The 16617-nt window shown below is 46.5% G+C and overlaps 1 protein-coding gene across 2 annotated transcripts in view; it reads left to right on the top strand.

Annotated features, from left to right (window-relative positions):
* Lmcd1 (LIM and cysteine rich domains 1) overlaps positions 1-16617 on the top strand; it is a 61379-nt gene that overhangs the window by 31802 nt on the left and 12960 nt on the right. Inside the window, exons 2-4 of one of the 2 annotated variants that reach the window (XM_075983269.1) lie at positions 3108-3196; positions 8462-8717; positions 13816-14151. In XM_075983269.1, coding sequence (XP_075839384.1) covers positions 3108-3196; positions 8462-8717; positions 13816-14151 — 681 coding nt within the window. The remainder of the gene's footprint in view (positions 1-3107; positions 3197-8461; positions 8718-13815; positions 14152-16617) is intronic. The other variant, XM_075983270.1, reaches the window with a different exon arrangement.

Genomic DNA, 16617 nt, shown 5'->3' with positions numbered 1-16617 from the left:
GGGTCTGCCCTTCCAAAATTAGTTCCCCCAGAAGTCCCCATGGAAGCGAAAGCTTGAAAGAAAGTTCCAGAACATTCAATTCAAGGTCTTTTGAGCTGTCTTTCACAAGATCTAATGACAACAGTAAATACACAGTACATAATAAGTGTGTGTTAAATCCTTCCCAGTGTCTCATTTAACCTTCTTGGCAACTCCATGAGGCATGTTGGGTTCCTATTATCCCAGTAGGTCAGGAAGAGAAAGACTCAACAAACCCAGCCATTGGTCCTGTACAATAAGAGATTAGGACAAAAGTAGCACTAAAACCAGCCCAGCCTGACCCCACACCAGGGCCCTTCTCCCTGAAACAGGGGCCCACTCTCCTACTCTCTTGTTCCAGCTAGCACAGGCTGGCAACTTAAAGGTTAGCCGCCTTCGCACGTCCGGTGCCCGCCATTTGTGTTCGCTCACGTGATCCTCACTTCCACTCTGCTGCCATGAGCTACTCTGTAACATCTCCCAAATGAATGCTCTGGGGGACACAAGCCAGGCAGCCCCACCCAGGTGGTTTTCTTGTTTGACAAAGCAGAAACCTGATCTAGGCAGAACAATGGCTTGCATCCAGTTACAGGCATAGCTGATAAATGCCAGACCTAGCACAGGGAGTCTGGTCACCACATCACAGGCTGTCACGCTGAGGAACAGCCCTGTCTTACATCACTCTTTCTCAACCAAACGGGAGTTAGCAGCCACACTGAGGCTCCGCTCCAGATCAGCCCTCAAAACTAATCCTCTTCTGGGAGGACCGTTAAATAGCCCCTCATTAGAAGATCAGCTCTGCACAGGCCTGCCGTGCCACTTAGGAAATGCTTCCGTGAATGACTTCTTTCCAGGCCTCTGGGTGTAGCTGAAACACTCCAACAATGAAGCCTTATTTGTGAATTAAGCACACTTGGAACCACTCGAGTAGTAAGTGTGGAAAGATTGCTATATTTCAGCTCGTATAATTTGAGGTGTGGGGAGGAGGACGAGGAGAGGTGGATGCAAGCACAGACACAGGCCAATAACTTAAGGAACAAAGCTCTGTCTATGGAACGCGGCCCCCAACTTAAGAAAATGGTTAGTAAGTGACCTGAACCATCTCAATGCTCACACTTAGCATAGATCTGTAATCTTAACCCTCAAGGGGCTAAGGCAAGAGGATCTCATGCTTGGGGCCAGAATAGATCACATAGTAAGACCCATTTCCAGGGGTGGGGGCATGTATAACATGATTTTAGCACTAATCAGACACAAATATAAGGACACTGCCCTCTGAATGCCCACAAAACTGCTGGTCTAACTGTTGGGAGATGTGGGTGCAGGAGGGAGATATTGTAAAGGATCAGTGAGGGTAGGTTCACCTACAAACTTCACCAGGTCCCTCCCCTCCCCCACCTCCACACACGCTTTTAAAACCAAACAGAGGGCTATAGAAAAGTCCCAAAATTTCTTGCCTTACAAGCACAAGGACCTGAGTTTTATCTCCAGGTCCCACATAAACAAAAGCCAGTGTGGTAGTACATAAGGCAGAAACAAATAGATACCCTGAGCTCTCTAGACAGTCTAGCCTGGGCCTGCGCCTGTGCTGTGAGTTCACCACAGGATAAGACTCTTTCACATAAACAGTGTGGGTTGTGCCTGTGGAGAAACAATACCCATCATGGTCTTCTGGCCTTCGTGAGTGTGTGTGTGTGTGTGTGTGTGTGTGTGTGTGTGTGTGTGTGTGTGTGTGACACACACCACAATACAGTGAACCACAAAAGTCCCCAGAAGCACACTCAATTTGTGACAGCACAATACACATTCTACCACTTGTTCTCCTCACAGCTTGCCTCTTCCCACTGCCAGGCTTCCCTTTCCACCATTTTCTGTCCATTCAACCTACACAGTCTAAATCTCCAAGGGGCCTAGTTGAAGAAGCCTCCCTGTTCCTCCCATATGGGTTTAAGAATTGATGCCTTCTTCAATACTTCTGACATTTATGTCCAAATCACAGTCTGGCACCGCAACCTATCCCTCGCTGCTACTCAGCAGCGGTTTGCAAAATTGAGTGAGAAGTATGAGCTTCCCTCTCCAGATCCCCTGGCTTGTGCATCCCTTTTGGGCATACAGCCTCCAATACTAAAGCCCCCATGCAAGGCACAGAGTGGACACTAAGCAAATGCTATGCCTCCTGTGCATTTGTCAAGATGAAGAACATATTCCTTTATATTTCTAATGGGTTGAGCCCTGCCTGCTTCCGATAAGAACAAGATGGTTCACACACCTCTACCAGGTTTTCCCTTCCCCCATCGCCAGGGGAAAGCTAGGTTAAGTTTCTCAGCCTGCAGATCCATCACTAACCCGCCACCTCTCCGATTCTAATGTAATAAATGTCTGGGGATTCTGTTAAAGGGCAGTGTGATAAAAAGGGGCCAGGGATTTTGCATTTCTGGTGAGCTTGTCAGTAAAGTTGCTGGTTTGAGGACCCCACCAGAGCCACTGAATCTAATCACAGCAGCAATGGCAGCCAAAGGCACTCCTGTTTCCTAGGGCTTGTAATGAAGAACAAAAGTTGCCTTGTGTGTTTTCCCTCCCGGGAGAGGAGATTTCAAAGGCTCATGAGATTGTTTTTGGTACATTAGCAAAATATTTAAGTCCTGCTCTGAGCCATAAACAGCTAAGGCATGTTCCTTTGTTTGTGCCTGGAGTGTTGGTTCGGTCACATCCTATCAATAAATCAGAAGGCAATGAAGGAGACGCTGGAAGATTCCATTCCAGTGATAGACAGATTAAGACAGGAGTGAAGGTGGGGAAAGAAGCAGATGGCCCCTCGTAGCAATCTTTCCAGACAGCCCTGGCACTCAGAGACAGCCTTGGAGCCTGGCGGGGAGCCCCAGTAGAGCTTTTATTAGGAAGGGCCCCACCCTTCAACACTTGCCGCCTATGGCCCCATTCCCGGATGTTCTTCTCTGTTCCCAGTAAACAGTGAGTGGCAGCGTATTGATCAGGAGCCCTTTGAACCCCACGCAGGCCCTTTGCTGTTATGCCAAGTCTCCCAGAGGTCAATGTGAAAGAAAACACCCTCTCTGTGCCTCCTTTTCCAGATGTCCCTGGGCCAGCAGCAGTCGGCAAGGGGTGTAGCTTGTCTGCGGTGCAAGGGAATGTGCTCCGGCTTCGAGCCTCATTCGTGGAGGTAATGGATTTGCTCAAGGGGACTCTGCCTGCTTTTGTTACTTGATTGTCCTTTCCAAAAATGTGGGTGGTTCTCTCTGTTGGCACGGGGTTGGAGGATGCATGCTAGGAAGGGCAGCTGGGGAATGAAGCCCTCTTCTTGTTCTGATTCAGGGATGGATAATGTTGTAAAGAACTTGGGGAGCAAAGATAGGGAAAGCTGCTTTGCATTTCAGAAACCATTTTAAGGTAGATGCTATCAAGCCTGATCCAGCAAGAATTTTTTTTTCTTGCTGTGATCAAACATCTATAACAATAAGTGATTTAAGGAAGGAAGAGTCTTCTTTTGGCTAGTGATTGGAGGGGACACCATTAGCCATGCAAAGGAAGGCATGATGGCAGGAGTGTGCCATTGGTATTCCTTGCATTTTGGTGGAACAGGAAGCAAAGGCCAGACAGGAAGGAGAGAGCCTGGCTATGAGAACCCCAAGGACGCAACTCCTGTGGACCCATTTCCTCCAGCAAGGCCCCACCTCTTAACGTTTCTATAACTTCATAAAACAGCTACCAGCTGGGACCAAGCATTTGAACATAGGAGCCTAGTGGGGAGATTTTACATATAAGCCACAACAGATGACTATGGAAAGATGGATTTGGGGATGTCTAGGGGGAAGGGCTGTCGACTCTCAGGTCTGAAGATGGCCTTGGTCTCACCTCACTGAAGTAGCATCTCTGGGGTGGATTTTAACCTAGGTGTGGCTCCTGAAATAGAGGCCAAAAGTAGAAGCAGAGAGAGAGAGTTCTGCCAGGAAAGTGCTTGGCTTGAAAGCATGAGGACTTGATCTCCCTTCCCGAAAGGCAAATGTCTCTGAGGAGGCAAAGAGAGGAGGATCCCTGGTGCTTCCTGGCCACCCAGCTAGTCTCCTCAGCAAATTCCAGTAGAACTTCTTCGCAACTTCTAAAGCAATGAGAAGCCTTGTCTCAAATAACAGGAAAGACGGCACCTGAAAAATGACCCCGAAAGTTGCCTTCTGACTTCACATAGAGACACACACACACTCACACCCACATGCACGCACAGGCATGCACGCGTGCATGTAGTCAGAGGCATTCCATCCACAGTACTGGGAAACCAGAACCTGTGATTCCTATCCTTCCATGAGGAGTGTCGGGTCTGGCTAGAGTTCTGGAATTTGTCTTCTTTCTTCCTTTATCTCTGAGGACTTTGAAACAATGTGGAGGCTGCCAACAAACATAATGTCCAGGCAATCATCATGCCAGTATCTAGGCAGACAGTTGTTCTAGAGTTATGCAGGGCACAAACTGGGTGACTGTGTCTGCCACCACAGAGATAGAGGCCACACTCCATAGACCACCATAGCAAACCAAGAGCTTTTATTATCAGTGTTTTATTATAGCTTGGACATGCAATGCAGATCAAAATTCCCCAGGGCTTTCCTAAGATGTTAACATTCATGGTGAGATTGTCGTTGCAAAATATCTGCTATGCATAAGACCCTATCTCAAAAGAAAACAACCTACTTATTAATAAGCAAACTCTTCTATAAAGAAATGTTAATCAACATCATATATTAGATAATATTTCTCCTTTCTGCAAGTATGTACAGGGAAGGTGGGTAACTGGAGAGAATTCGCTAACTGACGTGATTTGAACTTAGGCCTGAAAGAAATGCAGTCTCAAGCTCGTAAACATCTGCACTATGGTGGATTGTGAGCTCTGTAGCACTTCCCCGTTCCTTTGCTCCATTCCATTTCCTGACCAGCCTCAGCCTTAGCCTCAGAGGAGCCCACATGGTCTTCCACATCGAAGGGACCTTGGAAGTCATATAACCCAGGCCTCTGTCCCCTTATAACGTCGCTCTTCAGCTGACTTGATCTCAGCAGCAAGGACTCCATCCATTCCTGTTTTAGCAATTTGAGCAGATTGTAGTCTGAAGGGAAGTTACCCTCTCCACCATGTCAACTCTACTAGTTTTGAATCTTCCTTTCATCTTCCTTTTTTAAATCGGTCTCAGACAATATTGAGGAATCTCTGCAACTCTTTGTGGATCACTTTGTAAACTTCCTGAGACCGGGAGTAAATGCTCGCTCCGTGCACAAGGGTCAGTCCTGGGTTTCTGCCACCTACAATCCCTTAGTGTTTGTGGTTTGGTAGTCAGTTGTTTACGGAGGCAGAGCAATCTGGCCCTATCCTTCATGCTTCCTAGGAAATTAAGTCTCCTTGCATTGTTTTTTTTAATTTTTTCTTTTTTTTTTTTTTTTGGATTTTGAAGACAGGGTTTCTCCGTAGCTTTTTGGTTCATGTCCTGGAACTAGCTCTTGTAGACCAGGCTGGCCTCAAACTCACAGAGATCCGCCTGCCTCTGCCTCCCGAGTGCTGGGATTAAAGGCGTGCGCCACCACCGTCCAGCCTTCCTTGCATTGCATGAGGAGCTTAAACTCAACCATGTTGATGCAGTGCTGTCTCAGCATCCCGGGAGGACACACTTCCACACATCTTCATGTCCCAGTTTTGACAGCCAACTATGAAGATGCTGCATTTGTTTAATTTCTCTTGCTGTGATAAATACAGCAACTAAAGCAACTTTAAGAGAAAAAGTTCATTTGGGCTCACAGTTCTAGAAGGTGTATAGAGCCCATCTTGGTGGGGGAAGCGTGGCAGCAGGAACATGAAGCTGGCCCATCACATTGTGCCAGCAGTCCAGAATGGAGAGAAAACAGGAAGTGGGGACTGGCTATAAAATTTCAAAGCCCGCCCCCAGTGATACTCTTCCTTTGGCAAAGCTCTACTTCCGAAAGTTTTATAACCCCATAAACATCATCATCAGTTAGGGGGCCAATTATCCAAACATCTGAGTCTATGCAGGATATTTTATATTCAAATCACAGCAGTTACTTAAATAACTTAATTTCAGTCAATCTGGTTTGAAAGGAAAGCCCATATCTATTCATAAAAGAGAGGAGGAACTGGCCACACTAATGCTACTTAGGTTCTTTGGGGTAGTGTATATGTCCCTCACAATATGGGTACCTAACAAGATCTAGGGCAGAGTGGGAAGGTGTCTGCCTCAACTGTCACAGTGAAGCAGTGTGTCCAGCAGTAAGAAGAGCATAACTATCAGAGGAAGTATCCTGGACACATCCCCAAAGATTATCCTCATGTTCTCCGTCTCAAATGGTTTGCATTCCCAGTGACTGGAGTAGCATCCTGGGATCCCACACTGACCAAAGCAGCCCAGAGCAGCTCCACATCCAGGTCCTCAAGTAGGGTATAGAGAGACCAGGGGGCCAAGTAGAACGCAAAAGACTTGGAGACGCGGCTGCCCTGTGTCGCAACACACTGGGCTTTTCTTTCCACTTCTCCTGTTGTTAGCTCTCAAGTGAAAATGACTAACACCATCCATCAGCAGCCTTCTGGTCTGCCTCTCATAAGGAGAGGTGAGAGAATCCAATGGATTGTGACTGAGATGTCCACTTGCACATAACAGGAGACTCCTTCCTGTGGGGTCAAAGAGAAAAGACTTCTCATGTGCACCCTGTGGTGCTCTTAAGGTCCTTTGTCTTCCATGGTGCTGGGATGAATCCTTCAGGTCATAGATTTAACTCTTCTCATGTGGCAGTACCCCAGATGTGCAGTAGCCCAGATGTGAACAGTCCTTCCAACAAGATGCAACCTGATGCTAAAAAAAAAAAATAGGGTTTATTTCCAGGCTTCCTTAACTCAAGGGTTTCCAGACCCTACAAGACTCCAGAGCACAGAGCACTAAACTCACATCTGTGTCCTACCTACTCACATTTGGGAGTGAGTCAAGGGTGGCAGAAATATCCCGTGCCCTGTAACTTATTGCTGTTCAGCCTTCTCCTCTTTTGTGTTACACTTCCCTCTCCTGTCCTGCCAGTTGTGAGCTCCTTGGAGGTTCCAGTTAAACCTCCTCTTCAGATGAAATGCGCTTTTCAACCCCACCCACACCACAGGCTTGTGAAGTACTGGGGCAGCAAGAGGGAGGCTGAACTACATCCAAGGCTTTTATCAACTAGATGACAGGGGCACCCTGCCTCCAACCACGATGATAAAAACTGCCAACATTGCTAACTACCAACTTAGGGACATGATCTGAAGCAAGTGACCATGGCTGTAAGACTGTCTATCCATTGATACCTGTGACAGCCAGGTGTAAAAGCAAACAGGGCTCTTTCACGTTGCTTGGACCCCATAATGCATCCACAGATAAGCCCCCTTGCGTTGCCCTAGTCCCTGCCGTTGGTCTTAACATTGCTCACATTTTTTTAAACAGTCTCTTAAATTGCATGCACTGGGGCGTCTGAGACACCGTACAGCAAACCTATGGTGACAGACCTGTGAGGGGAGGGGAGAACACTTTCCTTCTCACACCCCGGAACTCTCTTGGAGTTCCAAACCTTAACAGCATGACACAAAACAGTCAAACACTTTCTTTTATTAATTGTCAGAGAGAGAGGCACCAGGGCTTTCAAGTGAACTTGAAACTTGCCCAGAATGTATTTCCTCCTCCTGGGCCCCTGACAGAGCCACCCTCCCTGGACATCAATCTCCCCAGCTGGAAGGTTTTACTCAGTTCACTCCCTTCCCCCTGGCTTCTGTCCACAAAGCTGAAGAAAATTCCCACCAGATCTCACTTCAGTGGGCATGCTGAAGAATTTCAACCAGAGCTTATGCAGCTCATGAATCACAGGAGACAATTTTAATGATCCTTAAGAGTGGAGAACTTAGCATACCTTTCTTTTGTAAAGGGCCAAGTAATAAATATTTTGGGCTTTGAGTATCAGAAGGCCTCTGTTGTAACTATTCAACTGTGCTGTTCTAGCCCCCAAAGCAACCAAGGGTAGACATACAAATAAATGAATATGCTGTGTTTCAATAAAACTTTATTTGTAAAAAGAAAGTCAGGGGCCAGGTTCAAACTACACTCCACACACATCCATTTTGAATAAATTTGTTTTTGCCATGGTAACCACCAAGAGGAAACCGCAGCTCTTGTTTACAACAAACATGGAACACAACCTTCTCAGATGATATTTGCATTCTGAGTTCCCCAGAACGAGACAGAAAGAGACAAGTGTGCTGCCCCAATGCTATTCTCTGTCCCAAAGACCTTGCCTGTCTGCTGTCAGTCTTTCAAGGTTAATAAAGTGAAACTCTGTGCTTGGGTACAAAACGATAGATAATGTTACTGCCAAAGCATGTCATCTCTGGAGGATGACCTCACTTCTTTCTACTGTCCCCCAGGAAAATATGCAAGTCTTGTAAGTGCAGCCAGGAGGAGCACTGCCTGAGCTCCGACCTGGATGACGATCGGAAAATCGGGCGCCTGCTGATGGACTCCAAGTACACCACTCTCACTGCCCGGGTGAAAGGTGGAGACGGCATCCGCATCTATAAGAGGAACCGCATGATCATGACCAATCCCATCGCCACCGGCAAAGACCCCACCTTTGACACCATAACCTATGAGTGGGCTCCTCCAGGAGTCACCCAGAAACTGGTAAGAATTGGTTTTTCCTACTCTGTTAAGTATGAGCTGTGTCATGGTTTCCTGAAACTCAGTGATGAGGTAGAAATGGCCACAGTTTTAGCTCTGTTCCTTTGTCCGGTAATGACACAAAGACAGTCTAGGCCTCTGTTTTTCTCGTTCACAGAATGCAGAGAGGTCTTCATATGAACTCTTGAGGGATTTCCAGTTCTGTACAGGGCCATTCACTGTGTCTTTGGGGCTCCTCATTTCTGAACAGGGGCATGGTTTATCACAGTTCTCTGAATGCTCTTTTTTTTTTTTCTCTGAAAGATGTTTATTTCCATAGGCAATGATCTGGAACCCTCAACAAGCCTATGGAAAAACAGAGGAGCCATCCTCCCTCCTCAGACAAGGGAAGCCCCTTGATCTTAGATGAATGAATGAATGAATGAATGAATGAATACCTACTAAGTGTTCATGAACTCCACCACCTGCAAGGCAGATTCCCTTACAACAAGACACAAAGAGTGGCTTTTGCAAGTTGTCCAGGTGAAGCAGGGGCTGATGATGGCATCAAAGCAGTGGCAGAACCAGGGCATGCCAAGGGATCCGGAAATCCGGTCTACCCTCAGCTCCCTGGGTATGCAAACCATCAGTTAGTACTCACAAAGTCAGCTGCACACAAGCCATCAAGTCATAAAGAGCTGCTTTGAGGTATCGGGAAGCAGCTGGTGAAAGCCCCGGATATGCTGCTCCCCGTCTAATCAGGGGCAGCCATCAGAGGGTCATGGTGAAGGCTGCATTGTAAAACTGCCTGACTACAAAGCCCTCCTGTCTGCTCCGCAGCTGACTGGTCTCAGTTCTGGCATTAGCCAGCACTCTATTAGTTCACCCTCCCTTCTCTGTTTTCATTTCCAAGTGGTCGAGCCTGATTAAATTTTGGAAGTAGGGCAGAATCTGGCTGCCCGTCATCCTTCCCTACGAAAATGAAAACTAGAGAACTCTATCAGCCCTCCAAGTTGGTGGCCATCAGCCTGTCTGTGCCCCTGTATCAAGCACTGCTATGCACTGATAACCAGACTAAGAGTATTTCACCCCATAGCCTTGTATAATTTCCCAACGGGTTGGACAAATACTGTCATGGCAGTCAGGTACCTAGAGGGAAACTGAGACTCAGAGGGGGCCTGCAAGGTTACATTACACTCCACCTGTTTTAAGTGTCCACCACCACCCAATAGCACCAAGAAGGAAAACAAATCCCTAACTCATTCATCTCTGAGGACAGTCGCCACTCACAGTGTGACACCCCTGTTCACTAGCATCTGATAGCAGCTTTGGCTGCTCACTGTGGTTTTCAATGGAAGTTTACATGTTAATCCCCCATAATTCCAAGTGATTCTAGCTCTGAATGGGGGCTAGACTTGGGCCAGCTGGGTTCACAGAGGAGGACCTGTGGGAGCCAGGCAAGTTGATGATAAGGTACAGGGAAGAGATAAAAAAGTCACCCAGAATAAGCAACTTGCCTCTCAGTTTCTTGTACTGTGGCCTTGACCCTTGTCACCCCTCTAACCTCCCCATCCCTGAGACCTATTAAGCAGAGCTCTGGCTGTGAAGGAAACCATAGTCATCTGTAAATACATTAATATCCAGATAATTACCCAGTCACATAGACGGGGGAGTGCTAGTGACTTGAGACCCGGGCGATTCTACTCTTAGAGGTGCTGACACATATTTTAAAATTAACAAATCATGAAATACCATAGTCCCATAATGATATAATTATACTTTTTCTAAGAAAAGCTATTTTAAACTAGATTGATTTTTCTTTTAATCAGGGGTCTTGCCCATGAGGAAAATGAAATCAAAATGTTCCATTTGGAAGGGAACAAAATCCACCCCACAAAGCTGGCAAATCTAAAATGAGTTTTGTTTTCACCAAAAATGAGACTCTGTGGCAATGCCTCTCGCAAGTAAAAGCTCACACAAGCCCCTCTGAGGTGCTACTAATAGTCACAGCATTTCTTCTAGGAGAATTCATGTGTTTCCAAAATCCCAAAGCGCCAGGAACTTGCCTTGCCTACGTTCTCCTGCTAGGTGTTTGGGGTCCCGGTTGATTCCTCTCACACACTTGTTTCTTGCTGGGGTTTCATTGAGAAGCAGTCATGGTCAGCATTCCCCTTCTTGCTATGACAGAACAAATGTCGGGATCGGCTCAAGAAGGAGGATTGATCGTGACTCACATTTTGAAAGGGTATAGCCATCAAGGCAGGAAAGGCATGGTGGCAGGCATGGCTCCTGCCTGTGGCAGTGCGAGCGTATGGCCAATGGCCATTCACGGTACAGCAGGAAACAGAGAGAGAATGTTGGAACTCGAAGGCTGTAAATCCCGAGGCATATCCCCTTATGTGATATGCCTCCCAAAGCCTTCACAACTCTCCCAAAGTAACACCACCAGCAGGGAACCCAGTTTTGGGACACATGAGCCATGGGAGACATTCCACATTCAAACCATGACAGTAGTGTCAGGTCTTAACATTTCTGCCTCTGTGACTGAGGCTCATAGCAAGCATGCAGTTTCTTGGATGCCACGATTGCCCCGAGGAACTGGGGACTGCTGCTTGCTAGCCTACATTTTAGTGAGCTTTCCAGCAGCTTCTTGCACACTGTTGACAAACACGGCAGCTAATTGGAGGTGTGTTTCCAAAGGAGGGAAGCCGCCGATAGGAAAGCAGGGGAAAGGATGCTAGCAGCATGATGTAGGCACTGTAGGCCTGTCACCGAATCCCAGAGCCTGCTGGACTTGCTCGGTGATCACTTTACAACTGAGAAATATGTGCACAGAGAGAGTGTCAAGGAGGCTGAAGCTAGCGTGCCTAGGACCAGAATCTCAACCTAAGATGGGATAAATCCAGAACCTTCATTCTTGCTGCTAAACTCTAAGGGACAACTGCCCTTGCAGAGTAGATGGTTACATTAGAAGGTAAACACATATGTGCACACACACACACACACACACATAGACATATACACATATGAAGCTGGCCAAAGCTTCTAAGTACAGAAGAGATGACCAGGATTTTTCATTTATGAGCATCAGCCGAAGTAGCAATAAAGCACATCCACTGTAGGACCAGAGAGAAGACAGTCCCTTGTAGGTCCAGGTCAAGTGAGGTCAGCCTCTCTGCATTTCTGCTGCCATGATTCTGTAACGGTTTTGTCATCTGGTTACTGCCCAGCAAGTAATAACACAGAAGAGGTTGAAAGTAGTGACTTTGCTTTGGTGGAAGAAGCAAACTTACTTTTCTCCTTTTTCATGTTGTTGAAACAAAATACCAACTAAACATAGCATAATGGAGGAAAGGGCTTCTTGTGTCTCATGGTTTGAGGGTACAGCCCATCAGAGTAGAATTGAAGCAGCAGAAACTCTAGGAGATTGGTCACATCACTTCTGCAGCCGAGAAGCAGAGAGCGAGAGAAAGGCAGGTGCTCAGCTAGCTTTTTTTTTCTCTCTGAGACCCACAGTTGAAGGATAGTACCACCCACATTCTGGGTAGACCTTCTTTCCTCAGTTAAACCTTCCGAGAAACACTCTCCTAGACACACCCCAAATTGTGTTTCCCTGGTGACTCGAAATCCAGTCAAGCTGGCAATGCCTGTTAACTGTCTCACTTGTCACAATCACTTCACACCAGGTGACAAAGCCGATTGATCTTCATTTCCATTCTGACAGAAATTGAAATGAGCAGACAGATACCCCTTCTCTTCCTAGTGTCACCCCAAAGTGAAAATCACAGTAGCGTATGGGGAAATGGGCAGCAAATAATGCAGTCATCTACCAGCCCCGCCGTGCCTAGTCGGTGAGCAAATGGAGAGCCAGCTAACAGGTGTAAGTCTGTGCCTCTTTCTCACCTGTCAACACTGGTAGCACCACGGTAGAGCACCTGCCTGGTATGTGTGCTGGCTTCGTAAAATCTCCAAAGAGAGTTCTTAAATTCTGTGTCAGTCAGAGGACGGCATAGTACAGAGCAGGGATCCCCTGGGCCTACAGGTTGATGAATTCAGACACAGGCTTACATCCATGCCTCTAGAGCCAAGGAAAAGATCCAGTAGCATCTCAGCACATACAAGCGACAGAGTGTGCACATACAAGTGACACAGTGTGCATCTCTCCTTTGCATTCTTTCTCTCACCTATGTATTCTTACTGGAGATAAGAGACAGGTGTTGCTTTGTGACTTGTGAAAGAAAAACTAAGGTAGAAAATAAACACGACGAGGCTAAGGTGACAGTTCTGTAACTAAAGTGCGTGCTTTGCAAGGATAGAACTTGAGTTCAGTCCTGCAGAACCCACTTTTTAAAAAAAACAAGCAGACCTGGTGGTACATGGAACCCCAGTTCTGGAAGGGCAGAGATAAGTAGATCCCCAGGGCTTGATGACCAGCCAATCTACCCTATGTCGTGAGTCCAAGGCCAATGAGAGGCCTTGTCTCAAACAAAAGGTGAATGGATGGCCTCATTTACCTTCTGCTGCTGTTCTAGAGCACTCCAACCAAGAGCAATTTAGGGGAGGAAAGTGTTTATTTAGTTTATACTTTCCACATCATAATTCATGATTAAGGGAAGTTAAGGCAGGAACTTAAGGAGGATTTCAAAGCAGAACCTACGGGTTCTAATTTGCTTGTTAGCTTATGCAGGCATCTGCCCAAGGAATGGTACCTTCCTCAATGAGCTGGACCTTCCTACATCCATTAACAGTCAAGACAATCCCTCAATGCCCATACACCAACCTGATAAAGACAGTTACTCAACTGACTCTTTTAGGAGTGGTTCTAGGCTGTGTCAAGTCAACAGCTAACGCTACCTAGGACAATGGCACTTGAACAGCAGCCAAGGTTGGCCTCTGGACTCTGAATGCATGTACACACATGTGAATACATATATACATAATATACATACTTATGCATAACACATGCAGGAAGGAATGGATATGGGCAGGGAAAACATACTTATATTTCAATCCCAGGTCACAGTGGAAACCCATCAATTTTGTTTTAAGTAGATTGTGTTTTAGCTTCTATGACCATGAACTACAGCCATATGATATTATCTCTTCCACTCCATCCCCCTAGGGCCTGCAGTACATGGAACTCATCCCCAAGGAGAAGCAGCCTGTGACAGGTACTGAGGGTGCCCTCTACCGCCGACGTCAGCTCATGCATCAGCTCCCTATATATGACCAGGACCCTTCTCGCTGCCGTGGACTTGTGGAAAGTGAGCTGAAAGCAATGGAAGACTTCGTCAAGCAGTACAAGAGTGAGGCCCTCGGGGTGGGCGAAGTGGCCCTTCCAGGCCAGGGAGGCTTGCCCAAAGAGGAAGGCAAGACACAGGAGAAGCCAGAGGGCACAGAGACCACTGCGCCAACCACCAATGGCAGCCTGGGTGACCCATCCAAGGAAGTGGAATATGTGAGTGTCCCTTGTCTCCTCTGGTCTGGATGAAGCTCCCCAGGCCAGAGCTATGCTGCCAGGGCCCTATCTTGCCATACTCTCCTCTTTTCGTGTGTTTATTCGTGTTCAGTGAAGGAGGCAGGTACTTGTGACTCATGGAAAATACCACCAGATTAGTGCCATGGAACGGATAATAGTCTAGAACAGGGGTTCTCCACAGTCACAACCCCCTTGACAAGCCTCTATCTCCAAAAATATTTACATTAAAATCAATAAAAAGTAGTATAATTATAGTTGAGAAGTAGCAGTGAAAATAATTTTACAGTTGGGGTCACCACGACATGAGGAACTATATTAAAGGGTTGCATCATTAGGAAGGTTGAGAACTATTGCTCTAGGAAAATGCCACCAATGAACAAATGGTAACAACTTATAGAAAAGCATCTAGGCTCCCTTGGGGTAGGGCCAGGCTCTGAGAATGTGGTAAGGTTCAACCTGACATGTGTGAAATAACTTAGAAACACAGAAACCATAGACTTTGAGAAAGAGCCTTGTACCCCCGTAAGGAGTGATCATTTACAAAAACACACAGCTGCCGGGCGGTGGTGGCACACGCCTTTAATCCCAGCACTTGGGAGGCAGAGGCAGGCAGATCTCTGGGAGTTCGAGGCCAGCCTGGTCTACAAGAGCTAGTTCTGGGACAGGCACCAAAGCTACAGAGAATCCTGTCTCGAAAAAGACAAAAAAAAAAAAAACCAGCTTATTCAGAAAAACAAGGCACAATTGGAAGAGTAAAAGCAGTTCCATGTACATGATGGCATGACAACCTGGGGAAACCAAAAAGGGTGAGTTTCACACTGTTCATGTATGTATCTGTTGAGCCCCAGGAAGTCAAACAAAGGGGAGGTCACTGCTCCCACATTGGTGTGAACTTTGGGCTGAGGACTTGATCTAAAGGAGAAAGTTGTAGGTCAGATATAGGACATAATTCTAGCTGTGTGGTTACCAGTTTTCCCTAGCAACAGTACCAAAGACTCACATACCTGGGGTGGGAGGTGGGAGTGGGGGCATTTTGAGAAAATACAAAAGAGAAACCATGGTTTCAGAGGTGAAATTCCTGTGGATGGATTTGCTTCAAGCTATTCCACAGGCCAAGAGTGGAACCATGGGGATGATGGCCACTATGTTTCTACCCCTACTTAACATTTGACTCTAAAAGTCCCAGCACAGGGACCCCTTTGTTTACCAGGTCATCATCACTGTGGCCAGATTACCTGACATAAGCAATTTGAGAAAGGAAGGTTCTATTTTGCCTTTTGGTTTCTGAGGGTTTAGTCAGTGGTCTTTGGGCACTGTATGCTTGAGCAGAACATCATAGGAGAGGGATCACATAGGTGGATAGGAAGCACCCAGTTGACAGAAAGTGGAGAGAGGGAACAGAGGAAGGGACCAAGGCAAGATCTAGCCTCTATGACAGGTCCCCAGTGACTACTTCCCATATCCAGTTGGCCTTATTTCCTACCTTTTGTCACCTCCCAACAATGTCATCATATTTACTAGGTCAAGGCCTTCATGATGTGCTGGTCTTTAGAAAAGCCCTTGCCAACATTCCTAGAGGAGTGCTTTATTAATCCCCTGGACAATCCTCAATCTAGCCAAATGGACAACCAAGATTAGCCATCATGTCCCTGATATATGTCTTGCAGGGAAGAGGCTAACAGTCTTTCTCGTAAATCAAGCAACCCACAGAAAGATGGCCTAAGAGCCTGGCTACCCTGTCATTCCTGGCTGTGGGTTTTTTAAGTACCTCCCAGTTCCATCTACCCCACTTGACCCAACTTGGAATTGCCATCCAAGGAGTCACAGCCTCATAGTCTTTTAGCTGAGAATTCCAAGATTTGAGTTTTTCCTTATTATTTAGCAGTGAGACATATTTTTCATATATATAGTGTGTCTGTTTAGGTGTATATATGTGGGAATGAAGGCGCCTGTGGAGTCCAGAAGATAAGGTTGAATTCCCTGAAGTTAGAATTACAGGTGGTTGTAGCTGACAGATGTGGGTGCTGGGAACTAAACTCAGGCACTGGAGCCATCTCTCCAAGCCCTGTCAGTAATACTTAAAAGACTCACATCTGTGAAAGACTGTTCAAAGAAACTAAATCTTGTTACCATAGTAGCTACTAGTTTTATAAACTGTTCTCCCCCACACCACCCCAATCCTGCCCGGTATCCACCCTTTAATAGCTGTCTGTCCTTAAAGAGCAAGTTTTAAAGAATTCCGACTTGGAAGAGAATCTCTTGATGTCATTGTGACTTCTCCCAGGGGAGAGATGCTGTTCTGAGAGCATGTCTTGTCCTTGACTAAACCCCGCATGTTTGCTCAACATGGAACTAGAGCAAAGATGCTCTGAGATGCCTGTACTTAACTCTGGGGAATATCTGTGGTATTTTGGAAGCATTTAAGTAACAATATTGGCCATTAAG

Source organism: Microtus pennsylvanicus, chromosome 8 (genome assembly GCF_037038515.1).
Source record: "Microtus pennsylvanicus isolate mMicPen1 chromosome 8, mMicPen1.hap1, whole genome shotgun sequence".
NCBI classification, from domain to species: Eukaryota; Metazoa; Chordata; class Mammalia; order Rodentia; family Cricetidae; genus Microtus; species Microtus pennsylvanicus.
Note: the sequence above shows the minus strand (reverse complement) of the source record. Positions and strands in the feature narration are given on the sequence as shown.